The 26,857-nt window shown below is 44.2% G+C and overlaps 1 protein-coding gene across 7 annotated transcripts in view; it reads left to right on the plus strand.

The window, feature by feature from the left end:
• Positions 1-328: 328 nt before the first annotated feature.
• The window catches only part of DCTN1 (dynactin subunit 1), a 40,694-nt gene continuing 14,165 nt past the window's right edge, over positions 329-26,857 (plus strand). The window contains exons 1-7 of one of the 7 annotated variants that reach the window (XM_044682178.1): positions 13,608-13,678; positions 15,601-15,846; positions 16,030-16,108; positions 16,355-16,389; positions 17,122-17,142; positions 20,121-20,138; positions 21,692-21,712. In XM_044682178.1, coding sequence (XP_044538113.1) covers positions 13,646-13,678; positions 15,601-15,846; positions 16,030-16,108; positions 16,355-16,389; positions 17,122-17,142; positions 20,121-20,138; positions 21,692-21,712 — 453 coding nt within the window. In that variant the 5' untranslated portion in view covers positions 13,608-13,645. Of the gene's footprint in view, positions 355-13,607; positions 13,679-15,600; positions 15,847-16,029; positions 16,109-16,354; positions 16,390-17,121; positions 17,143-19,959; positions 20,139-21,691; positions 21,713-26,857 lie in introns of those variants that run through there. The other 6 variants (XM_044682179.1, XM_044682181.1, XM_044682176.1 and 3 more) reach the window with 6 other exon arrangements.

Here is a 26,857-nt window from a genome sequence, read left to right on the forward strand (position 1 = left end):
CCTCCCGTGGCTTCAAGTTCCCAGTGCGCCTGCTCCTTCCGTCGGAGGTCCCCAACTTCCCACGGGGCTGCCTTCCTTACCGCCTGATCCCGCGCTGCAGGGGCCCCGCTGAGTCCCAGGCACGCAGCCTCCCTAAACCTGGGCTTCGCGTAGAATGAAATCCAAGCTTTGTTCCTGGCCGAAGCCGCTGGCTGTGGGCCTCGAGGCTCCGGCGCGGGGCGAGGCGGAGAAGCGGGCAGCACGGCCGGCTTTCCCCGGGTGTGTTTGGGGCGGGGCTGGCCGGCTTGGGAGGGGTCTTGGGCGGTGGCCGCCGTTGGGGGGCAGCCGAGAAGTCTGCAGGCCTGCCCCTGACAGGTAGTGGAGCGCGGCCGGGGTGATACCCCTTCAGCGGCCCTATTTTTCTACCCTCCTGGGGCCGGGGAGTGTATGTTTGGAATAGGGGGTGGAAGGGTTAAGGTCTCTAGGGCTAGGGTGGGGTGTGTGTATGGTTTTGGAGGGTCCGGTATAACTGTGGGAGGCGTGTCAAGGTATAGGTCTGGGGCGAGGGAGGAGTCTGGAGAGAGGGAGCGAGATAGCTAGATAGCTAGTAGCTCTAGGAGGCTGGGTCAGGGTCAGGGCAGAAGCCTGGGACTTGCGGATGAGAGTCAGAGTTCAGACCTGATTTTGGGTGAGCTGGAAGGTGGTCAGGGTCCTACCTGGACTTTGTGGGAGGTGGGAATATTTCAGACTGGGGCCTGGGTTTGTAGAAAGCGTGAGGGGTGATCAGGAGTCAGACCTGGGACTCTCGGGCAGTGGGAAGGCAGGTATGTGTAAGGAATATAGGCTAAAGCATTTTAGGAGTTCGGGAGACAGTATAAGGGGGAAATTCTAGCATTTCAACTAGGATGGGGAGGGTTTTTTTGTTTTTGTTTTGTTTTGTTTTTGTTTTTGTTTTTTTTTTTTGCTGTTTTGACAGGGGTAGCAGGTGTGGAGGGAAAGGACTGGTTTCTGTACTAGGAAAGGAGTTGAGGTTGTTGTCCCTGGGGTTTGGCCTAGTGTATTTGTGTATTAGGGGGCCAAGATGTTGGGGGGTTTGTGAGATGAGACTTGTGTGCTTGACTCCAACCTTAACAACTGTGTCTCACGTGGTAGCCTGACTTCACCACTTTTGGAAGCTTCTTAGCTCTAGATTTCTTCTGTGTTTTCCTAGGGATAAGAGAAATTTCCATGGAAGCTGGAGAGTCTCCCCTTCAAACCACATTGTATCATGCCGAGGTCTGTCAAAAGAATAAAAGCAAAGTTTTAATAAAAGGTATTATTTGTGCTAGGATAGCTTAGTGGTCAGGAGCCTGTGGGCCTGAATTTGTATATTTGGGTACCTTGCTTCCTGGATTAGCCCTAGCAATCAGAAAGTCCATCACAAGTTATTTCTTCTGTCTCCCTGACTTTAGGTAAGTCCACAGCTCAGTAAGACATGTTTTTGAGGAAGTAACAACTTTTGTGTCAGATGAAGAATTAATTCATACTTTAAAAAAAAACAAACCCTTACCTTTTATCTTAGAATCAATACTGTGTATTGATGCCAAGGCAGGAGTGCTGTAAGGACTAGTTAAGTGGCTTGCTCAGTTATACAGCTAGGAAGTGTTTGAGGCCAGATTTGAAACTAGCAGCTCTTGTCTCTTGGCCTGGCTTTCAATCCACTAAGCCATCTAGCTGCCCTGAGTCAATTTACACTTAATGAATACCTAATCTGCAAGCCACTAGGCATATCAAAAAGTATAAGACAGTATAAGGGAAGATGGGGGTTTTATTTAAAAAGATCAGTAAGAGTACAAGACATTCCATGATATTTCAAATATGAAACATGGAACTGAATACCAGAACTGACCCTTATCTTCCAGATGAGGAAACTGAGGTCCAAGGATGAGACTTGCCCCAAACACATGTTCAGAGAAGGGATAGAGTTCTGTGGACTGGAGTGGTTAGAAAAGAATTCTCCAAGGAAGTGTATGCCTCAAGTTGGGCTTTGAGGGGGTGGGTTGATTTTTAAATTAATGAGAAAAAGGAGCAGACGGGCTCAAACTATGTAGTACTTATAGTACCAGGATGAAAATAAAGTGGTATTAATTTGTCATGTACAAGATTGGAATAGGTAAGAGATAAGAGGAGGGAAATAGGTTAAAAGGCTCCTTCAGTGATCTAAGTGTGTGGGCTTGTATTAAGAAGGTAATAGTGGGAATAACAAGGAAGGAGGGAATAGAAAAGGCTTTACTAAGGAAAACTCAGTTGAATTTGGGGTTAACTGGATAAGGGGAAGGAATCACACATATAACAATGTCAATCTAATCCATAATGGGACAGATACCCCCTCTATAACATTCCCTGACAAGTAGGTTATTCAGCCTTTGCCTGAAGACTCTAGTGAGGGAATACATCCTCTTATATACATTTGAAGAGTTCTAATTGTTTCGAAGCTTCTTCATTTCATCAAACTTCAGTAGATCTTTCTGAACTTGAACTCATTGCTACTTGAGTTTTTCTTTTCCAGGATAGAGCAGAACAAAGCTAATTTCTCTTCCCTTAGGCTGCCCTTCCAGTATTTAAATACAGTTCTCTTGTCCTCACTTCTCTTCTCTAGGTTAAGCATGCCTGTTTCCTTCATCTGACCCTTATGACATGTTTTAATTTCCTTATACCACCATCTATAAGAAGTCTTTCCCAATCCCTCTTAATTCTAGTTTTTTCCCTCTACTGATTATTTCCCATTTATCCAGATGGAGCTTGTGTGTACCTATTTGCTTGCTATCTCCCTCATTAAGGACTGGCTTTTGTCTTTCTTTATATCCCCAGCGCTTGGCATATTGTAGGTGCTTAATAAATGTTTATTGACTGACTGACTCCTGATACCTTCCTCTGGAAACACTTGTTTATCATTGAATTGAAAATGTAGTACCCAGAACCAAAGTCCAGGGAAACTGTTGCCTCTTTCAGTGAAACTGTCAGTTCCCTCTTCCAGGATATTGACTATTCTCATTTAATGAAGCCTGTAATTGTATTACCTTCTTTGCCTGCCATGTCCTATTGCTGGCTCATGTTGAATCTACATTCCTCTAAATGTGATATTTTTCACATAAGCTATTTTCTTGCCATGATTTCTTTATCCACTAAGAAGTTGTGGGTTTTTTTTTTAGTATCCAAGTAAGAGAAATTACATTCATATTTATTGAATTCCATCCTGTTAGATTTAACCCATCCTAATCTGTCGTAATCTTTTTAGATCTTTATTCTATAGTCCAACTGAGGGATAATTTTCAGCTTCATGGGTTCTGTAGATAAACAATTTCTTTCTGCATTTATCCAAGTCATTCATTAAAATGTTCTGAAAAGAGCTGGGTAAGGACAAATCCCTGAGGTAATCTGCTATATGCCTTCAAGGCATTAAGCTAGTTCAAATCCCACCTAAAATTTCCATCATCTCTTACATTTTTCCATTTTGTCCACAAGAATAGTGGTGAAATCTTTGCTTTGCTGAAATCTTAATTTACTATGTCCTGATCATCTTTCTAATAAACCTTAATATCACATGAGGTTAAGGTGGCCTGATCTGAAAGGGCCCTGCTTCCTCTTCTAGATGTTTATTACACATCATTTTTAATTTCAAATCAAGATTATTGAAGATAAATTTAGTGACTCCATTCTTTTCCCTTTTGAAAACAAGCACATTTTCCTGTTATGTCTTTCTCAGTGATCACTGAAATTGCTCAGCAATCATATCAGCAGTTCTTTCAGTGCCTTGGGATGGAGTTTATCCAGAAATTGCAACTTTGAGAACAATGAGGTGCTTTCTTACCATCTCCTTGAATCTTATTAATTCTTTCTTTACAACAATCTCTCCTATCCATTGTCTTTGTACTAACATTGTCCTTACTCCAAATTAGGGTCTTATCATCTCTTGCTTGGACTGCTTAAGTGATCCTCTTGATTACAGTTTTTCCCCTTTTCAATCCATCATCCACATACTGATTAAAAAAAACCCAACAAGCCCTTACCTTTTGTCTTAGAATCAATGCTGTGTATTGGTTCCAAGGCTGAAGAGTTGTAAGGACTAAGCATTGAGGTTAATTGACTTGCCCAGGGTCACCCAGCTAGGAAGTATCTGAGGTCAGATTTAAACTCAGGATCTCCCATCACCACGCCTGTTCTACCCACTGAACCACCTAGTTACTCCAAAACTAATTTTTAAAAAGTAAAATACTTTTGACCATGTCATTGCCTTACCCAAAGCCTTCAGTGATTTTCCTTATAGGATAATAGACAAGTTTCTTAACCTGTCCTTTAATTCTCTACAATTTGGCCCCCTGCCTACTTTTCCAACTTTATTTTACTTCTCCCCATCATGAACTTTGCATTGCAGTTTGGCTGGAATGTACTAGTTATTCCATGAACTTGATACTCCAGTCTTGCCTCCATCCACCAATGCACAAGCCATTTCTCATGCCTGGAGTATCTCCTCCCTTGTGTCAGCCTCTCTGAATCCTTTTCTTCCTTCAAAGCTCAATTCAAGTATCACCCCTGTGAAGGCTTTCCTTGTTTCCAAGTTGTTAGTGATCTATCCTTACTTAATTTTCCTTGTATGTTACTTATTTTTGGAAATATTATGTTCCTTTATTAGAATGTAAACTCCTTGAGGGCAAGAACTGTTTTGTTTTTTTTCCTTGTGCCTCCATTTCTTAGCATAGTGACTTGTTTATAGTAAGTGTTTAATAAATGTTTATTGAATTATCTTGTATTTCTACTCCTCCTTAGTCACTTTCTTTTTCAGGCCTAGGCTCATTTTACCTTGTTATATAAAGCAGAAGCAGTTGCATAGCTCTCCCTTCTTCCCAGGGATTGTTAACCTCATCCATTCCAAGCACTGGTCTTATCCATTCTATGATTTCCCTCTTGCCTCAAACATGGTTTTAAAATTTTTTTTGGTTGTCTTTGGAATTAGTTTCCACCTCTCATTCATTCCGAGCTTTAGCACTTTTAATATTAAAATGAGATGAGCAAGCTGATGTTTTATATTCTTTTGTAATTGCTATCCCTTGCTTCCTAATCTTCTATACTTATTTTTTAGTAATATGAATAAGCCAAAGAGTTCTCTTCATCTAGACTGGTCTCTTAAATTGTTCTCTCTTTTCATTGGAATTAGTGGCATTAGAATTTCGTTTTTCTCCCTTCCCCTTGGTTTCCACCCTAGGTTTTTAAACTCTTGAGATCCTGCCTATCTTTTTTTCTGAATCCTTTGATCTCTCTGTTCTAGGGAATGTGGGGAATTGTCAGACCTGCCTGGTTTTCCTTTCTTGCTTTATCTTGAATTCTAAGGAGGAGGAATTATTACTTCTCCCCTAGATTTCTACCATTTGAACCTAAACATCTAGCCAGTTCTTCATTGTTAGTCAGAATCAGATCTGAATCACATACCCCCTTATTTTTCTTCTACTTTTTGAAGAATAAAATTACCATTAAGGTTAGCCAAGAATGAGTCAGATGCCCTGCTTTTAACAGAGAGCTCCAGATGTCTAGATAATTGGAGTTCCCAGAGACTCTTGTATAAGACTTCCATGCCAGGTTGGTGATGGTTTCTGAAATATCTGTTTCTTTCTTCTGTCCAAGTGGTTCATATTATACTCCTAAGACAGTATCACTTCTGTTTCTTCCTCCATTGATCTTTACCCAAATATTCTCTATCATGCATCCCCCTTTTTTCTTGATTTCATAACATGAGTATATCTTTATATGGTGCTGTTTTCCCTTAACTTCTTATTTATTCCTTTTGAATAAAATATATACTTACATATCCATATTTTAGGCATGAGTCTGGGGTAAGGGGACTAGTTTGAAGGGAGTACCTGTGTTAAGTCTAAGGGGATAGTAGGACATCCCTATAAAAGTGTCTAGCAGTCACTTAAAGTTGTGGTCATGATTACATATATAGATTTGGAAAACATCTATAGAGAAGTATTAATTGAAGCCTTGTGAATGGCTTCAATTTCTGTGGGTAAATAGACTAAGAGGCTGAGGATACTGGGAAATGCCCACATGTAAGGAGGAAGAAGACAAAGGAATGGCTAAAAAGGTCAGAAGATAAATTAAGACAATGTGTCAGGAACCAAGTGAGGGAGGAAATTTCGATAAAGAAGGAGTGGATAACACCATCAAAATATGATGACACCAAAGCTAGTGGGGAAAGACGTTGGATCTAGTGAAACAGAGGTTGCTGGGAATCAGTTTCAGAGAAGTGTTAAAATGGGGGAGTCACATTGCAACGGGCTGAGGAAAGGCATGTGAGTGGTGAGGAAGTGGAGGCAGTGAGTGTTAACTTTTAGTTTGAGAAGCTTTTGGGGGGGTAGTGAAAGTGGGTAAGGAAAGTAATATGAAAGAGTAGAGAGGGTAGAGAGAAGGGATAGTAAGTACCTTGGGGAGTAGCAGGTTTGAAGGAAAATATTGTTTCAGATTAGGAGACCTGAGCAAGTTTATAAGCCTAGAGAAAACCAGTAGGGAGAAAATGGGGCAGAATTGTAGAAGATCATTACCCAAACCCAAATAACTATTTGTAGGCAATTGACAATGTGCACTTTTAGGGTTTATCTTTATCTTGGAGTGGTTTGAAAACCCAGGCTGGCACCAATTGCAGCAGACAGACCTGTTTTAACATTTACTCTGTGTCCAGCATGATAACTTGACCTGTCATATTCCTCTGCTGGAAGAACCCTACCTTCTCTTGAGTAAAGTTTAAACTCCTTTTTCTGGCTTTTAAGGCATTCCCCAATCTGGCTCTAGCTTACCTTTTTAAAAAATTCTTATCTCTTGTCTCAGAATAGATAACTAAGTTTTGGTTCCAAGGCAGACTAGAATTAAGGGCTAAGCACCTGGGGTTAAATGACCTGCTTAGGATCACATAGCTAGGAAGTATCTGAGACCACATTTGAACCCAGTATCTCTCGTCTCCAGGCCTGGTGCTCTATTCACTGATCTACCTAGCTGCTCCTACCTTACCTTTTCATATTACTTTCCTTACCCACTTTAAGTTTTAAGTTCTAACCAAATTGGTAGCAACTTTTTAGGGCTGTATGCCTTTGGACAAATCACTTCACCTCTTGTCTACTTCAGTTTCTCCTTCAGTAAAATGGGGATAATGATAGCTCTTGCCTCTCAAGGTTGTTGTGAGGATCAAATGAGACAATAGTTATAAAGCCCTTAACACAGTGCCAGGCACATAATAGGTACTATATAAATGCTGGCAATTATTGTATTATTATTATCTCTGTCCTCTATACAGGTCCTGTGTTTCCTTCTGTGCCTTTTTTCACATGTCATCTATGCCTAAAATGTTCTTCCTTTTCTTCACATATTTAATTCCTACCCATGCTTTAAAGCCCAGTTCAGATACTTAAATGCCATTTTTTTCATAAAGCCTTTTCTGGTCTCTGTGTCATTCCCTTCTCCCCAAACAACTTTCTCTTTTTCTTTCTACTTAGAGTTTGTTTATATATTTTTAAATTCTAAACTTAAACACCAAAAAAGGAAGCTTTTCCAAATATATAAGGCTTCAAAAAGGGGATTCTATATTAAAAAACACCGAATCGCCATACTACTTGTTTCTAATGTACTATAGAATAATGTAATATTGTATATTTAGTTTTTCTGTATTTTTGTTTTATCTTCCTACTATACTGTAGCCTTCAGGGGGCAAGGACTTTGCAAACTTTGTATCTCTTCATTATCATAGTGTTTTCCACACATTACTCCACCTCTGATCCATGTAGAATGGAGGTTGCTGTTTTTCCAAGACTCTTTTTGCCTGTCTCCTGAACACGAAAGGTTCTTTGGTGTTCCTTCCCAAATATTATTTGAGAAAATTGGGATTCAGTGAACCCTGAGGCTACCCTAAATCCCTTCTTCCCTAAGGCCTCTATCTAGATAAATTATGAAGAGATCCTGAGAAGGCTCCTGAAGAGGTAAAGCAGTGACAGCCTTCCTTCCCCCCACCCTTTAATTATGTTTGCTGTTAGGGAGTGCCAGTGGCTCCAAGCTGGAAGATATTTGACAGGGTTCATTAGCTCTAGTTTAGCTTGAGGTTCCTGGTGCTGGTTTAGAGACACTTCCTAGAAATTGTTTTGGAGGAGAATGTCAGCTATCCAAAAATGAAACCATCAGGAGGAGCTAGAAACCCAATCGCCAGGCTTCTGTGCTAAGCTAGGGCTTAGGTTAGGAATGGTTGTCATCTAGGTGGGATGGCGACAGGCAGAGAGACTGGGAAGGGAAAGGAGAGGAGATTGAGCCAGGTGCATAATTTCCAGGGAGGAAGGTTGTGAGGGGCAAGCTATAGTTTTGGTCAAGCCTCCAGGGCTAAGGTCCTGAGCAGTTGAGCATTAGACACTATTCTCTTCCCCTCCCCCAATCCCCTTCCTCCATCTTACTCTATTACTGTGGTAATGGAGACCTTGGAAGAAGCTTTGTCTGTCTTTTTGTATCTCTGACTTTTTGTTAAAACTTAGACTTGACTGAGAAGCCCTAATCATTCACCCTGCAGGCTGAGCTTGAGCTGTTACTGAGAGATTGAGCAAGGAGGATAGATCCCTCTTATCAGTTCTGAGCATGGTAGACTAGTTTTAGTAATGGTTTATATAGCGATTAATTAAACAAGCTCCTTTTCCCACCTGGTGTGAGTTTTAAATAGGCCTGTAGGCTGAGTATGGTTGCCTGACTAGGGTGAATTAGGGGAGTGGTAGAGATAGAGATGATGGAAGAGAAATAGACTCACCTCTTCTTGCTGGAGCATCTTCTCCATTGCTTCCAAATACCGGTTGCTATGGTTACCTCCTCTAAGTGGGTTTCATGGCAGAGATTTTTTTTCCAGTTGTATTCAGAGGTTTCCTCTTGATTTGAAAGGGGACAAAAAAGAAGGGCATTCCACATTGGGGTAGCCAGTCAGCAGATAGGGAAGAACAGAGTCGATAGAGGTGTTGGTACTAGTGACAGCAGCTTTGTTAGCTGCTGAGGCTGCAGCTGAAGTTGTGAAATGGTGCAGCCCTGTGGAGCGCAGGCTCAGGACCCCTGTCTGCAGGGTCCTAGTGCTAGGGCTTTGCTTTCAGGTATAAGGGGTGGTGCCAGAGGAGGAGCCTAGGATAGGCAAACTAGTTATTAAGGTTTCCTGAGCACCCAGCTGATTGCTCATTGCCTTATTCTCCAAAATCCTTTGTTGGGAGAGGGGAGGAATATCATGGCTTCTTTGTGTGAATTCCTTTAAATGGTCCCCACCAGAGATATGTGTAAACATGTTGAGTTCAGGTTAGAAAGGGAGAAGTTTCCTAAAGCAGGCTTGGTATATAAGTAAGAAGGACATGACTGGTCATACTGGAAGGTGAATTTTAGACCTGGAAATACAGGGACTCTTAAAGAAGGGCCACTGTAGAGGATTATACATGTCTATGTGGATCCTATGTGGAAGTAGGTGATGGAACCAATTCCAGCTTCTCTTTCAACTTATTCAGATATGTTGAGAGGCAGTGTGCTAATGAAATTGGAGGAAATTGAGGAACCATGGGCTCTGACTGGATCCACTACAAATTTGTTATATAATCTCAACTGGATCCTCTTTGTGGCAAGGTGCTCCTTTTATGTCTCCCTAACCAACTCACTATTCTGTTCAAGATGTAAGCTCTTTCAAAACTTTTCATCCCTCTTTAAGTCTCTCACAGCTATCTGAGGCTACAGCTAAAGTTATCCTCAAAAAACTTTCATTTGATCTGTTCATCCCCACTGGCTATCTTCCTCTATCTTTCCTCCCTTTTCTGGCTAAACTCCTTGAAAAGGCTGTCAATAATAGATGCTTCCACTTCCTCTCCTCTCAGTGTCTTCTTAACTCTATACTATCTTGACTTCTAATCTCATCATTCAAGGAAATCTGTTCTCTCCAAAGTTACTAGCTCTTAATTGCTAAATCTTAATGACCTTTTTTTTTCTTTAAAAATAACTATTGATTTCTTCTTATATCATGTAGATTTCCACCTCTTGTTCTCTCCTCCCTCTCTGGCAGCTGTTTTTTATAACAAAAATTTTTTTAAGAAAAGAAAAGGAGAAAAAATTTTAGCTAAATTAATATGTTGAAAAAATTAATATATCGTACCTTTTGCAAAGGAGTTGGGGGAGGTATCCTCTCATATCTTTTCTTTGGGCCAAACTTGTTGTTAATAATTTTTTAACATTCATTTTCAATTGTTTAGTGTTCTTGATACTTACATTATTGTAATTGTATTTTTCTGGATCTGCTTACTTCATTTTATATCAGTTCAAGGAAGTCTTTCCATGCATTTCTATATTCCTCTTGTCCATCATTAAGATTTTTATAACATTTAATATTTTATTATATTCCTGAACCACAATTTGTTTAACCACCCCTCAGTCAATGGCATCTACTTTGTTTCTAGTTCTTTGCTCCCACAAAGAGTGCTGCTATAAATATTTTAGTGTGTATGTAGAATTTTTCTTTTAATATAAAGTAATTTCAAGAGGAGGTGGCTGGGTTGTTCAGTGGATAAAAGACTGGGCCTGGAGTCAGGAAGACCTGAATTCAAACCCAGCTTCAGACACTTATTAGCTATGTAACCCTGGACAAGTCATTTAACCTTTGTTTGCCTTAATCCACTAGAGAAGGGAATTGTAAACCACCACAGTGTCTTTGCCAAGAAAACCTTTGGACATGGGATCACAAAAAGTCAGATACAACCGAATGACTGAACAACAGGAGGAGTTATAGCACTAATGGCTAGGGGAGGAAGAGAGTTAGGCAAGGCCTCCTGTGGGACGTGGCACCAGAAGTAACCATTAGAAGAAGATAGGTATTTATTATAAGAGACAAAGATGAAGAAGATGGATACCTCTCTCTAGGATTAGATGGTAGGGTAACAAGTAGATTAGGCCCTAGTGTGTTGGTGAGCATTAGTAATTAACATCTGTAGGCCTTGGGGCTGATCATGTCACTCTGCTTGAAAAGCTTCAGTGACTGTTTCCTCAAAGATAAAATGCATTCGTTTGAACCTTAAAGTTCTTTAGAGTCAGGCTCCATCCTATCTTTTTCAGACTACTTTCCCATTACTTGCTCTTGGGTCCTCTTCCAAACTGATGCAGGACACTCTATCTCCCATCTCTTCTTTTCCCTCAAGGCTAAGCTTATGTGCTACCTTCTACATGAGGCCTTTCCTGATCTTTCCAGGTATTAGTTAGTTTGTATTTAAAAAAAAAAATTTCTCACTGTGTACATGTACATTTTCCTGGATAGAATATATGCTCTTCTAGAGCAGGGACATTTTTTTGTCTATAAATATTCAGAATGTAGCATAGTCCCTGACATGTTAGCAGTGTTTGTATTGAATTGAGTCTGTGGCTTCTGGAAGTTGGAACTGTTGTATATATACCCTTAGCTCACTGCTCAGGAGATCATCTAGTGCTCTCTCTGTGGATGCTACCTTCCCTAAAGACTGGTGCCAGAATCCCCACTGACCCAAGTATCAAATCATTATAGGGTCTCTGGTCTCTTGGCTGCTGCTGAGCAGCCAGTGGTGTGGTAGGAATACCTTCTTCATCCTGGGTAGGCAATGGAGTAAGTATCACTGTAGAATCCAGGAGACTTCCCCTCTCCTTCTTTCTTGTGACCTCTTCAAGTGAGAATGAGCATCTAAGGTCATAGAACTATAAATCTAGAATTGGAAGAGACCTCAGAGGCCAACCCTCTCATTTTCCAGATTAGGAAACTGAGGTGCAGGAAGTGTCTTGCCCAAGGGCACATAGGTAGTAATGGTCAGAGGCTGAGGCAGCTGTGTTTTTTTATGGACCGATCTCCTGGGAAGACAGGCCCAGAGCTCATGAGGAACATGTAACTGGAGGAGCTTCTGGTTGAGCTTTATGTGAATGTCAGCATTCCTCTAGGTTTCTGTCTGCTGCCATTGATCTGGGTGAAGTGGTAGAGCCCTGGGCAAAAGGCCAGGATTTTCAAGCCAGCAAGGAAGAGAGTTAGGATGGCTGTTACTTTATTCTCCATTTGTAAGTGTTTTTCTTCCAGGCAGTTTGATGGGGTCAAATAGCAGTACCTTAGCAAGTATTTGGTTCCACTTGGTGGATGGGGTTTAGGGTAAATGTCTCTCCTTCTGCTTCCACGTTTCCCTCTGCTGTGTTAGTGCCAGGACCAGCTTGATACAGACTCCTTGACAAGTCCTGACATGGGAGAGACCTAATAAATCCTTTTGGATTGTTTCCTTTGCCTGAGCACAGACCTAGAGGGCAGAGGACTAGAAAGCATGTTACCTGAGATCTTTTGGGGTGGGGGAGGGAATGCCTATCATTTTCCAAATTGGTAACTTTGCCACTCCTCTTCCCACAAAATGCAATGGGCCCATCCTTCTGGTAGGCTTGGGGGACTTTTCCCTACTTGTGAGTGCCTGTCACTTAAAGCTTTTGTAGTTCACCAGCCTTTACATATTGCTAACAAAAAGGGTACTTATTCTACTTGGAAAGCTTCTGGGCCACCAGTTGTCTCTTGTACTTGACCTGAAGTATTATGTTGTCTTTGTTTTTCCAATCCATTGTTATCAAGTCATCATGTCCTGCTGATTTGTTAAACCCTGCTTTCTTTGCTTCTCCCTCCCTCCCTCCCAGGTTTCCTCTGTTTTTCAGAGGTCTTCCTTTTTACTCTCAATTTGAAACAATTTTCTTCAGTGGTTACACTTGTTGCACCCAACTTTTGCACCCAATTTTTTATTATAGATATTCCTACTATTAATATTTTTGTGCAAGGATATTTCCTATTCTCATTATCTTCTTTATGTCTAAACCCCATCTTGGGATCTCTGGGCCAAAGGATCTAAACAATTTAGCAGCTATTTTTGCATAATTTCAGATCATGTCCCAAAAAGACAGAACCAGTTCAGAGCTTTACCAGAAGTTAGTTATTGTGCCTGTGTAACCACAGGAGCCTCTAACATTCCTTCATTTACTATGTTTTGCCAATTTGGATGAGGTAGTTTTGAATATGTTTTCAAAATGGTTGGTAGTTTGCATTTCTTCTTTTGAAGACTGTTCCTATCTTGAGACCATTGAAGAGAACTTAAATTTGGCAATGATAAGACCTCAGACAAACCCCCTCCCTGGCCTAGCTTAGCACTGTGTTTGGGAAGGGACAGTGATTTTAAGTAAGCTTCACTATCCACTTCAGAAGCAAGGGTCCCCAGCCTTTCCTGCAGAGGAGCAGTTGGAGGGGCTGCCCTTTCCTCCTGCCTCCTCTTCCCTGGCTCAGGTGGCGGCGTGGGGCATTAGGACCCAGAGGCTGGGAAGCTCTCTGACAAGTCTAGAGCTAGACTAGCGCAGAGTGAGGCTGCTCATCAGCTGGGCTGGCAGGATCCAGGCTCTGGGCGCAGGAATCCTCTGCTAGCCAAGGAGCTTTCTCCCCCTTGTTCTCCCTAGGCTGAGCCTGCTTGTCCCGCTCCTCTGTGGGGAGTAGGAGAAATAGTGGTATTCATGGGCCTGCAGGTTTCGATATGAATCCTGACGGCCAGGGGTCCCTAATACCCTCAGTCCAGTGTCTGATGGTCTGGGGAGAAATCGGGGAAGGAACCCAGGCAGAAGCATGGCCCAGAGCAAGAGGCATGTGTATAGCCGGGTAAGTGGGGGGTAGAATGCAGGGGTTGCCCTCAGCTGAGTCTAGAAGCTGGGGAGTAGAGAGGCGGGCTGGGCCACCTGGGCCTGCGCTCTTCTGGGCATTGTTGCTGTGGGGGGCTGGGCTGTGGGCTGTGGCTATCACTCACCTCACAGCTTTGGGGTATTGATGAGGAGTCCCCATAGCCTGGTTTGTGTGGGGCCTTGTCAGATTCCTTCTGGGTATCTCCGCTGTGCTAAAGGCTAAGGCTGTATCTCTGTCTCGAGTTATACCCTGTGTCTTGGCTTTGCTTAGCCTCTGGCTGTCACTGGGCCTCCGGCTGCAGGCTCCAGTGGGGGCTGGGACATCATGGGGGCCCTGAGTCTGGGTAGAGTAGACTTACAATGAAGTCTTTCTTCACTGCTGCTTTGTTGCTCCTTCATCTCTCCCTGGCCTGGTCTGAGTGAGGAGAGGGCCTTGGGAGGAGAGTTGACACTATTTGCTTTTCTACTTCTGACTTCCATCCTCCTTACCCCTGAGGCACTTACCCATCCCTTCAGTTCCTGTAGTGTCTCCTGGGTTACACTTGTCACTCTCCACTTGCTTGGTCTTTTTGGCACCTGGGGGGATCAGTGTGTGTGAATTGGGGGTGGGGGGAGTCTGATTTCATTGTCAGTTTATCATCAATGAGCCCCTAAAGCAACCACCCTGATTTCTCAGCTTCAGGGACTGGCTTTCTCATAAACTGAGAATCTCTTGAGTGCTAGAAGTATTCCTTCCTGGGGGTTGGGAGTGGGTACAGAACCAAACAAGCCCTGCTGCCATTTATTTGGCTCGTGTCACACTATAGTTCCTGAATTCCTCTGCTGTATTGGGTTGCCCTATTCTACAGTGTTGCTGCTGAAGCTGGGCCAGGCATGGTGTGGTGTGGTATGCCCCCTGGATCCCCATGGGCTCAAGACACTTTCCATCCATTCAAAGCCTGGTTTCCTATTTCTGTTCTGCTTTCACGGTCAGCCTGTGTGTGTGGTCCAGCTTGTATATGTGTTTCTGGCTCTGAGATCCCGATGGCACCCCACTTTTTTTTTTGCAAATTGCCCAGCCCAGCACATATTTAGTTTCCACTAAAGACTTACTTATCAGGGATGATAACCAGCCCATTTAATCTATTGTATATGTGTTTAGGAATAGTCTTGGGATGGGATGTGTAACTTTTTTGCTATGAGAGGAAATTTCAAGTTTTTTCTGGAGATTCCTCTCTCCCACACTCTTACTTCTGGAGGCAGCAGGTAGAATTAGGGTAGACTGAATTGATAGAGCAGGGCCTAGGCTAGGGAAAGAGCATTTGAGTTATCTCTTGGAAGTTGAGGATATAATAAGGATGGGTTTGAGACTTAGAAGAAAGATTAGGGATTTAGCTGTGGATGAGAGAAGCCCAGAGAGTGCCTCAATTATAGAGAAGGCAAACAATTTTGCTGGAGTTGAGATAATTAGGGAGTTGGATCTTAGTGGATCCTAGACTCCATATTCCCCTTTGATTCTGATTAGGGCTAGGGTTGGGGAACACTCAAATTGCTTAGCCAGTTTGAGTTATTTCCTTTCTCTACTTGGGCCACTGTCTGGCAGAAAACAGCAATGTGGTAACATTAAACATTTTTATTTTTTAGCAAATGTCAAATTTGCTTCTAATTGGATATTCTATTAGAAATTATAAATAAGTTCTGTAAGCATTTGGAGAAGAGATATCTATTGGGTATTGAAGGGAATCTGGGCTTCAGGGTTTGGCCTAGACCTGTAAATATAGCTTTAGAGTGGATGATGCACATCCTCCCTAAAATCAGCCCTCAGGTCTCCTGTTGGAATTAGTATCTGGGTCCTGCACATTTCTTATGTGCTGGTGTGATGTCTGCCTGTGAAGCAGCTGACTTGTTCTATGTCTCTCGCAGACACCAAGTGGCAGCAGGATGAGTACCGAGACAAGCAGCCGACCCCTTCGTGTAGGGTCCCGAGTGGAGGTGATCGGGAAGGGCCACCGTGGTACAGTGGCCTATGTGGGGGCCACACTTTTTGCCACAGGCAAGTGGGTAGGTGTGATCCTTGATGAAGCCAGAGGCAAGAATGATGGGACTGTCCAAGGAAGGAAGTACTTCACATGTGAGGAAGGACATGGCATCTTTGTCCGTCAATCTCAGGTACTTGTGCCAATCCCCCAAGTCAACCTGTGAGCGGGGTGGGCATTGGGGAAAGGGATATGGGGCAGAATGCCTAGTCATACTTACCATAGTGCCTGAGGTTTTTTGAGTAACAAGGGACTGAGGGTGGGGAGTTCTCAGTTATTTCTGATTGAGAACTACATTCTTATTCCTTGGCTTCAGATCCAGGTGTTCGAAGATGGGGCAGATACCACATCCCCAGAGACACCAGACTCCTCAGCCGCAAAAGTTCTCAAGAGAGGTACATGTCCCTTGGCTACTGTCCCCCTTTCTTTTGTGGCCTAGTCTTCATTAGCTCACTTCCTTCTCCCATCCCAGCTTCTTAGAGCTACCTCCTCCAGGGGTCACCAGGGGTTCCTCAGCAGATTTAGAGTTATTGTGGGCCTTGGAACCTGATTCCATGGCTGGTCTCTGCCCCCCTCCCCAATTCTTATATCCAATTCCTTCTTCCACACCTACCCTTTTCTCTTTCCCATTCTTTCTGCAGAGGCAACAGACCCAGCTGCCAAGGCCAGCAAACTGGTGAGTTACTTGATGGGGCTTGACAGAAGGGTTAGAACCTGAGGGTGGAGGAGGGATTTTCCATATTGGATGGGAGGACCAGGGCCTGAGGAGTATGGAACTTTATCTTTTGGTTTCTAGATGTATGTTAAAGGGGTACCAAGAGGGAATCAGAATCAGTCTTGGGGACTGATTCTAGAAAAAGCTTGTGTAAGGGTTTAAGAGTGAGTTGATCAAAAGTTTCTATTACTAGAAAGATTTTTTCCTACTTTTTAGTAGATTCAAAAGAAAACATTGGATTGGGAGGGCCTTGATGAGGTTTGTTGGGGGAGTGGGATCAGTAGGTTGTTTGGCCTAGGCAGTGTGGCTCCCTATGCTGTTAGTATAAGCATGCTAAAAATGGTTTGAGGGAAAGCTGGGGTCTGGTGACATTGCTGATCAAGGGAGGGGGGGTGGGGCTCCTCTCTTTATTAGGGAATTTGCCTCTGCATTGAGGGAGAAGGGAGCTTTTAGCTTACCTCCTCCAAAAAGGGCATCCACTGAGGAGCTGTTCTGTGTTTTCAATACCTCCTCCAGAGGGTGGCAGGAAATGCAAGGGTCAGGGGAAGCACTAGCCATCCCCAGATCCTTCTTGCAGTCCCTTGTCACAACATCTTTGGGCTGCTGCAGACCCTTAGGGTTCTGTGGCTTGAATGTGGTCTCTGGATTATTTGATGTCTAACTCTATCCTTTGCTGAACCCCTTCCCATGCAGCGAGGATTGAAGCCTAAGAAGGTGGTGTGTCTCCTTGTTGTGTGTCAGTGGGAGGGAGTAGGCTGGCATCATGCCTCCCTTTCCACCCATCCTGCTCTTCTGCATGTCCTCTTGATGCTGCATGCTTTTGCATGTCTTCTGGGGTCCTAGATGACCAGAGGAAAGGGCAGTCTTGATCCTTCCAGGGCTCAGCTTTCCCAGGTTTCAGGTGGTTTTTACTATAGACCTCCCCTTTCTTCCAGCCAGTCACGGCCCTTCTAGAGTAGGCAGAGGCAATAGCCTTGGGTGAGGTGAAGGGTTGTCCCTAAGCCATGGTTCAGGCATCAAGTAGCCTCAGTCAGCCCTGACTTGGTAGCATGAGAAGGCTAGTTGGGCAGAGAGATAAAAGCTTCAGAGTAGGAAGAGCTCTGAGCCCCTGAGCCAGAGAATTCTGGTGCAGATGTTGAAGTTCTACCCTTTTCCCTACCAGCTCTCCTTCCTAGAGTTATGCCAGTCCCCTCCTTATCCCTTCTCAAAATTTTGGGGGCTGTGCCATTTCCTCGAACTCTGACTCATAGAAGATGTGATCCTGTCCACTACCACTAGTCATAGGAGCTGTGCTATGCTAGGAATCTCTGGGATATATAATCCTCTTGCCTTCCGGCCTTTATCTTCCCATGGCCCACTTGGGTCCTTTGCTCCATCTGCCTTTGACCTGCATGCTCGTCCCTAAGCCCCATGTGTATTGTGTTGTGATTTCTTCCTTGCCTGATCACTTTGGGACACACTGATGTTGCATGAGGGATTTGCCTTGAGCTCTTGGAGCTTCTCCCTCAGGGGGAGGGACTTGCTCTTGAGGGTGGTCATGGTATGCAGGGTGCTGGACTTCTAGCTTAGGGCCCTGCAGTTATAACTTCTCTCCTCCATGACTATCCCAGCTGGGCTCTATCCCATCTCACTGCAGGGACCTTGAGCTGAATGAAGAAGGGAGCAACACCTCTGCTTGCCATCCCCAAACTTGGGGAAAGGAGGTGACTTCTCTCTGGAAGTAGCTCAGGGCTTCTGAGGGAAATGAGAATCCCTTAGCCATGCTTCAGGCACGGGAGATTCAGTGGTAGTTTGGAAGCCTGGTGGGGTGCCTATATTGCCAGGGTTTCTTCTTAACTCCCTCCCAGCCCTGGGTAAAAGGATGGGAATTACTGATGGAGGACATATCGTGGAGATTCATTAAGTCTCCTGTTTCTGCAGGATGTCCTTTGTGCCTGGCCTAGTTGGGTGCGGGCTGGGGGGTGGGGCGCTTTCTTTGTGGAAGGATGGGGGAATTGTGTATCGTAGGTGCCAGTGTCCTAAGGGCACTGCCGGTTAGTGTGTGTGGATGTGTGTGAAAGAAACACAAAGAGGAGGAGACACTGGGGGGTGGGGTTTGGAGAGGGGAAACACTGCGTGTATGTATGTGGTGGTGCATGTGTATGATGTGTGTATATGTATGTGTGTGATATGCCTGTGTACATGACCAATAGTATGTACACTCTGTATGTTTTGTGTTACACACATTTGTGCTGTATTGCAGCGTGTGATGTATGTATACGTGTGTATGTTGTGTCGATGGATGTGCCCAATGATGTGCATATGTGTGCTGTGTACATGTTTTGTGTTACATACATGCACATGCTGTGTGCACATGTGCTTTATGTAATGTGTGTTGTGCTTGTATAGTGTGCATGCGTGTTGTTTTTGCTGTGTATTGTGTGTATGTGTGCTGGATGTGGTGTATATGTAGTGTGCACACACATGCGTGTCACACCCATGTTGTGCATGCATGTATGTTGTGTCTCTACTTTGTGGCACATGTGTGCATATGCAGCATGATGTGTGTTGTATGTGTTCTGTGTATTATGTATATGCTGTATGATGTGTTTTGTATGTATGTGCTGTATGCATTGTGGTGTGCATGCATGTGTTGTGTCACATGCATTTTATTCCCATGTTATGTGACATGTGCGCAACAGGCTGTGCACACGTGTATATTGTGACATGCATGTGTATGTGAGAGTTACATGTGTTTGTCACACGTTGTGTGTATGCATTACACATGTGTGCTGTGCTTTGTGTGTCGTGTCCTGTATACCGTGTATGTAGCACACGTTGCAGGGCATGACATGCAGGTTGTTTTTGGTGTGTCATGCATGTGTTGTGTAACATGTATATGTGTGACATGTATATGTGTCATGTGGTGTGTGTGTGTGTGTGTATTGGGTGGGGGAGGAGCTGCAGAGGCCAGCAGACAGGGTGCAGCTCAGATTGTGGGAGGGAGCTCCAAACTCCCCGGAAGAGGGCAGCCGTGGTGTGGTGACGGTGACGGTGACAGAGGCTGGGGGGGGGGTGGGGGGGTGCCGTGGTCCCTGCCTGGGCCCGGCCGCGGAGCCCCTGGGGAGAAGTTGGGCCTCGCCTCTTGTTCTGGGCTGTGGCTGAAGCGGAAGCCTGAGGCTGGGATGCTGCTGGGAGAGGATGCGGGCTGGGCGGTCCAGGGGGAGGAGCCTGGGTTGCTAGGTGACTGAGGAGCCGGCTCCCTCCCCCACCTGCAGGAGCCTTGGAGGGCGGGTCCGATGACATCACGAGCAGCTAGAATCCGGGGCTGGGTGCAGCCGCTCCGAAGCTGAGATCCTGGGATCTGGATTTACCTAAGATGTCGAGCTGGGCCAGGCTCTACTCCTGATCCCTGCACTGAGCTGCAAAAGAGTGGGGTGGGGGTGGGGTGGGCCTGGGGCCATGGAGTCCCAGAGTTCCTAGCTGTTTGGAGGCTTCGCAGCCACGGGCTGGGAAGATGAGGCTGCATTGTTGGGATCTGACGCGCTAACCTCCTCTTTCCGCTGGTCCCCTTCTGCCCGGCCTGCCTCTCTCACTCCCCCTCCCTCCATTCTCCATCCTCCCACCATCTCTGTCCTCTCTCCGGCCATCTTTCCTCGGTCCCTCTGTCTGTTTCTTGTCTCTGTCTTTGGTTTTCTGCAATGATGAGACAGGCTCCGACCACCCGAAAGGTACTCACTCCCTTTCCCACTGGCCCTGGCCTTGGGCACTGTGGTTACCTAGGGGTCGGCATTGCTGCTGCCGCTGCCGCTACTGCTATTGCTTTTGCTGCTGCCGCCACCGCCGCCACCGTCACCACCACCACCACCACTGCTGCTGCTGCTGCAAGTTACTGGCTCTGTCAGCCTGCCATGGGGGTGGGGGAGGTGGGGAAGGCGTGGGGGGGGGGTTCAGCATCACCTGTCACCTTCATCCTCAGCTGGCTTTGGCTTCCACTGGGCTTTGTGGATCTGTGTGTCCCTGATGTTCCCCCCAACCCCCACCCCTCCCACTGTGAGCATGGGGCTGAGCTTCAGGCTAGGGGTGGCTGTGGCTGTGGCTGTTTGCTTTAAGAAAGTTGCGTGTTATTAGGGGAGCCTAGGCAGGGGGTTGCTTTAGGTCTTCTGTAGGAGCTTGCTGGGATTTGATTCTTACCCTGGATGATATGATAAGCTTCCAAGGTTTCCCTCTCTTCCAGCTGCCGGTTTCAGTCGGGGTGCTGCCTTAGCTAGGAAGAGAGCTGAGTTCTTGTTTATCCTCTGTGACCCTGAGTTGTAGAGATTGGAAATAGCCAGAGAGAAGTGTCTCCTTGGCTCTAGAGGCCCCTTGGAACAGGCCTCTAGCTGGGCTCTGTTCTGAGGACTGGGTGTGGGGGGGTGGCACTTAAAGAATTTGGAAATAGAATTGTTGTATGGCACTCTCCTATTGAGACTTGGGTTTAGTATGTAATTTCCCATTCCTGATGATTCATGGGGTTTAGGGATCTGATTTAGGGGAAGAGCCCTTTTAGAGAGACTTCTTTTCTGTCTCCCTTTTCTCTTTTTTCCCCTTCTGTCTCCCCCTCCCCCCAGAATTCTGCAGCTGGGGCCACCTCGCTGAGCTCAGGGCTTCTGGCTAATTCATTATTTATGGTCTTGATACCTGAGCCCTCTGGTATAATGGGGAGCAGGGTTGGATGGGACCTTGAGGGGGCAAGTTGTTCTGCTAGATTTACTAGAGAGCCCCAGACAGATATCCTAGGGCCATACCTCAGCAGACCTGCTTTCTAGGGGGCCTCTCCAGCCTAGCCCTTGACCCCTATATCTTGGGAAAAGGAAAAGGACACTGGTAGGAACTAAGATCTGCAGCTAGGATTAGAGAGGGCTTGGTTTCCATGACTGAGGGCACGTATAAATAGCTGGGTCTAAGGGGACCTAGTCTCTGGGGCCTCCTTCGCCACCTGCTGCCTCTTTCCTTTGTGGCTGGCTGAGATTACTGAGGAAACTGGGTCTTTTAGGCCAAGACTGGGGCTCTTCGGCCTGCTGGGTTGGGTGAGAGGAGGACTTGGAACACAGTTGGGGACCAAGGGGGAAGGTGGTATTCCTTGGGGGAGGAGAAGGGAGGGGAGTGGTCATCTAACAGTGGTCCTGTCCCTGTTTCCTCTCCCACTCTCTCCACTGCTCCTGCCGCTGTCTGTCTCTGCTCCTGTCTCTTGCTCTCCTGAATATCTCTCCTCTTCTGGTTCTGCCTCCTGTTTCCTGGCCAGACTACCACCCGCCGGCCCAAGGTGAGAGAGAACCAGAGACCTCTTCTGGGGTCCCTGCTGTTTTATGTATATGTGTGTGTGTGCGTGTGCGTGTGTGTGTGTGTGTGAATACTGTGTGTGCGTGCATTTATGCTATACCAGGACATGTGTGTATAAGCCTGTAATAGTATGTGATTAGGAGACAAGATAGTTGCAACAAAAGACTGAGGACATTTACTGTGTATGTTGCTCACCAAAACTGAGCCTCAGTTTCCTTATCTATAAATGAGATTGGAAAGATGATCTCTTAAGATCTCTTTTACTTCTGACAGCATCTACATCTATTTCTGAGATAATTGGCACTCAAGGTTGTAGAGGAAACAGTGATCACTCACTCAGGGCCTAGAGTTAACTGGGGCATACTTCCTAGAAGAGGACTATTTGAGATGGTTAGCCAAGATGCCCTGAGCTTGAGCTTCTTTACTTTGTGTGTCATGGACCCCTTTGGCACCCTGGGGAAGCACCCTATGTACTACTTTTGAAAAGAATGGTTTTAAATCCATAAAATAAAATGCATAGGATTAAAAGGAAGTTGATTATATTGCAATAGTTATCAAAGTATATTCAAACAAACAAATTTATGGATCCTAGCTTAAGAATTCCTTCTCTAGACAAGAAGAGGAAAAGGATATGGCTGTTGTAAGAGCCTTTAGAGGGTATGAGCAGTGGAGAGGTAGCTGTCCTTGTGTACAACCATGTGTCCTTATGTCCCTGTGTACCTCTTTGTGTGATTAAGACATACTCTCTGTGCCTATCATGAGCCTTGAGAAGCTCTTGTGGGGAGGGGAGGGAGGAATGGAGGGATGGATGTTCCTCTGATGTTCTTCTCACAAGGTAGGGATGGGCTATATGTGTATGCCTATGACTCATCCTATATTCCTATAGTACATGTTTGTGCGTGACAGTATATGGCCCAGTCTATTGGTCCATGTATGATAGCATCTGTTGTATGTTCTTATGGATATCATCATGTGTCTTGTATCTCTATGACAAGCTCAAATATCCATGTATGGGCCAACCTTAGTCCCAGTGACTGTGTATGCCTTTATGTTCATATACAGGAAGGAAGGAGCCCCCCTATTTGCCTCCCCTTTTCTCCCCTCTCCTGCTTTGCACAACAGGTCCTGAGACTCTCTCCCTAGGGGAACAGAATGCCCTGTGGCTTCTTCCTATCCTTCCTATCATCTTCTCTCCTCCCTCTACTGTTGAAAAGCTAAGTAGCCCTTAGCTGAGCTAGTTGTACCTCCTGTTTACAATAATAATTGGTTACCATTTGAGTATCAGGACTATTAGATCTAGGAAGATGGCACCAGTGAGCCCAGTAGCCAATTTAGGTTCAAAAGACCTTAATCCAGTCAGGCTAAATTTGATAGGGGTAAATGTTATGCCCTATAGTGAAATTCAGTAGATTGACTTTACAAGTGTAGGATGAGAAAGGCCTCATTAGATGATCTTCAATGGATTGGTAATTTAGTGTCTGTGAACTCAGTATAAATTAGAATTGATATGACAAACAAAAAACCAATACGATCTTAGTCTGCTTGCTTAATATCTAGATTGAAGGATGTTTGGTGATTGCACTGTACTCTCTTCTGGCCAGGCTCTATTTGGATTACTGGGTTCATTTGGACCTTTCATGCCCTATGAAGATTGGCTTACCTAATTGTGGATATTTAGTTTGGTGAAAAGAATTCAACAAACATTGATGCCTAGGCACTGTGTTAAGTGTTAGGGAGATAAAACCAAAAGTGAAAAAACCTTCAAGTTTCAAGAGTTCAAGAGAGAAATAAAGGTTTGATGTTTATATTTGGGAATCAGCTATTTAGAAATGACAGTGGAATTGTAGAAGCTGATGAAGTCAGAGAAAGAGAGAAGAAAGAGAATATATTCTACTGGAGGAAAACATAGACTGAAAAACCAATACAAAATAAATGCAGAGCATTCTTGCAGTTTTGGGTTGGGGGAGCCTTAACACCTGTGGAAATCAGGCAAGTCTTCTTATTGGAGAGTGCTGCATTCTATCTGGATTCCAAGGGACAGGGGTGAGGAGGAAGAGCATTCTAAACACTAGGGACAGGATGGCACATCGTGTATAGGGAATAGCAAGTAGGCCAGTTTGGTTAGGAGAGCACATGAAAGGGGCTAAATGCAACTAGCTAAATAGTGTGGTGGCAGATTGGGAAGGTCTTTCATTGTCTATTGGAGGAATTTACATTTCATCTAGAAGCAATGGGGAGCCAGTGAAGCTTCTTGAAAATATTGTATGTTGAAGCAGTTAGATGGCTCAGTATATGGAATGTCAGGCCTAGAAGCAGAAGGTTGTGGGTTCATATCTGGCCTCAGATACTGCCTTAACTGTGTGACCCTAGGTAAGTCACATAATCCCAGTTGCCTAGCCCTTACTGTTCTTCTGCCTTGAACTGATATTTAATATTGATTCTAAGACAAGTTATAAAGGTTTTTTAAAAGAAGGAATTTTAAAAATTAAATTAAATTTAAAAAATATATTGTAGGTCTTAGAACCTTTTAGTCTAGTTCAGCCTGGGGAATAATATGGTCAGATTTAATAACTAATTGGATTTAAGGGATTAGATAGAATGAGGAGGAGTTGAGGATGCTTCTTAAGTTTTGTTTTTTTTTTTTTTTTTTTTTTTACCCTTAACTTCTGTCTATTGGTTCATAGGTGGAAGATTGGTAAGGGTGGGCAATGGGGGTCAAGTGACTTGCCCAGGGTCACGCAGCTGGGAAGTGTCTGAGGCCGGATTTGAACCTAGGACCTTCCATCTCTAGGCTTGGCTCTCAATCCACTGAGCTACCCAGCTGCCCCTGCTTCTTAAGTTTTGAACCTCGGTAACTAGAGGGGTAGTGGTGTTCATAGAAATAGGAAAGTTCAGAAGGTCAGGGGAGGGAGGAAGAAGATAGGTCATGAATACTGTTTTAAATATGCACAGTTTGAAACTTTTGCAGCAAGATGGCAATGTCCAGCAGGCCTTTGGTGATGTAGATGAGTTCAAGAGAGAGATAAGGGCTTGATGTTTAGATTTGGGAATCAGCTATTTAGAAATTATTGTGGAAGCTGATGAAGTCATGGGGTGGGGGTGGGGAGAAGAGAAAGATCAAGCACAGACGGGTAGTACATTGATGATAACTCTGTAAAGGTGGCTAAGGAATGGTTAGGGAGGTGGAGAACTTGGAAGCAAGGGGTGATGGACAGCACCAAATCATGCAAAGCAATCAAGAAAAATGAGAACTGAGAAAAAACCATTGAATTTATTGACAAGGTGATTGTTGGTGACCTTGGTAAGAAGTTAGTGCTGAGTAGTAGGATTAAAAACTAAATGACAAGGGATTGAGAAGTGAGTGGGAGGTGGGAAGATGGAGGTAACAAATGTAGACAAGCTTTTCTGATAGTTTAGTTATGAAATTAAGACAAGATATATTAGTTTAAGTTTAGGGAGTAAGGTCAAGTGAAGGTTTTCCGGATAGGGAATTATGGGAGAGCTGGGGACATTGGTAGAAAGCAGAAAAGGATCCAGTAGATGAAATATTGAAAACTAAAGGGAGGGGTCATGTTTGAAAGGACCAGCTCCTAAAAGAGACAGGAAGAGATTAAAGGCATGAGTAAAATGATCAGTTTTGACAAAGAGTAGACCCATCTTTTCTCTGAGATTGGAGCAAAGAGAAGACTTGGGAGGGCCATGTTTCTTATCTTCAAGTATTTTACAGAACCATGTAATCTCAGAGTTGGAAGAGACTAGAGAAAAATCCAGTCCCACCAGAACTAAACAATCCCCTCCACAATATACTCAACATTTCTTGCTTGAGGACCACCAATTAAGAGGGAATCTACTATTTTTGGGGTAGCCCATTCCACTTTTGTATAGCTCTAAAACAGTATGAATTTTTTCTTCCATTTGTTATTTTCTTTTTTTCTATACCATATTTTATTTTATTTAGAATAGTTTTCCATGGTTACCACTTGTTATTTTCTAGAATTGTAGCCCTACTCCTGTTCTTTAGGCTCTTTCAGAGATCATTGCCTTTTTTTACAGTATTCCAGATGTAGTTCATATGGTCTTGATGACATACTCAGCAGGAGTTGGATGTCAGCTTCCTGTTAGATTGCTCTATTGAGACCTTTCTAGACCAATGGCCCTTTGTAGAAGAGGGATTAGACTTGTTTTTGGCCTCAGGACAGAACTTGGAATAATGGGTGATAGTTTTAGAGAGACAGATTTCAGTTTGCTCAAAGGGAAAAACACCTTAACTAGAGTTGCCTAAAAATGGAATGACCGTTTTGGGAGGTGATGAGTTCTTCCATCACTAGAGGTTTTTGGATGGAAGTTGAATGACCATTTGTCAGGGGCCATTGGACAATGGTATAGATTGGACTAGAGGATCTTGGGGTCTTTTCCAATTCTTAGATTTTGTAGGTTTGTCTGTGTGTATGACTCTATATGTGTGGCCATGTATGATTATGTTTGTGACTCATCGTATCTCCTCGTGATTGTGTATGTACCTGTCTGTCTGTGTGATTGATTGTTATGTGAGTTGGTTCAGGAGGAAAGGATGAGGGAAATGTCGTGGCCAAGATTGTGTTTGGATCCAAGGGATGAGGAAGGAGTCAAAAGTCCATCTCTATGGAAGCTAGAGTTTGCCCTGAAAGGAAGAAAGGATATATCGACATCAGCTTTGCCTCTGCCAGGATGACTTCCTCATCCATGTTTCTTATGGTGGGGAGGATCGTTGAGCCTAGGAACGAAGGACCTTAGTACTCCAAGATAAAGCCTTAGGCTTGGGAGGAAAGGTTAGGGTGAGGCTATTACTGATCATTTCCAGAACAGTTGAGAAATTGTTCCAAGGCATACTTTTTAGGTTTGGGGAAAGAAGAAGGTGGTGACTAGATCAAATAATGTCTGGCCCCAAAAGGGAGAAAGGAAGACTATAGAATGTTAAATTAAATGCCTAGGACTTAGAATTAGAAGGCTTGTTTTCAAGTCCTAACCATTAAGAGTAATCCTAGCTTCTTCAGACCTCAGTTCCTCTATCTGAAAAATGGGATGTATTTAATACCTATACTACCCACACAACAGGGATGTTGTGAGGAAATCTTTTTTTTTTTAAACC

This window comes from Gracilinanus agilis, chromosome 6 (genome assembly GCF_016433145.1).
Source record: "Gracilinanus agilis isolate LMUSP501 chromosome 6, AgileGrace, whole genome shotgun sequence".
Lineage (NCBI taxonomy): Eukaryota > Metazoa > Chordata > Mammalia > Didelphimorphia > Didelphidae > Gracilinanus > Gracilinanus agilis.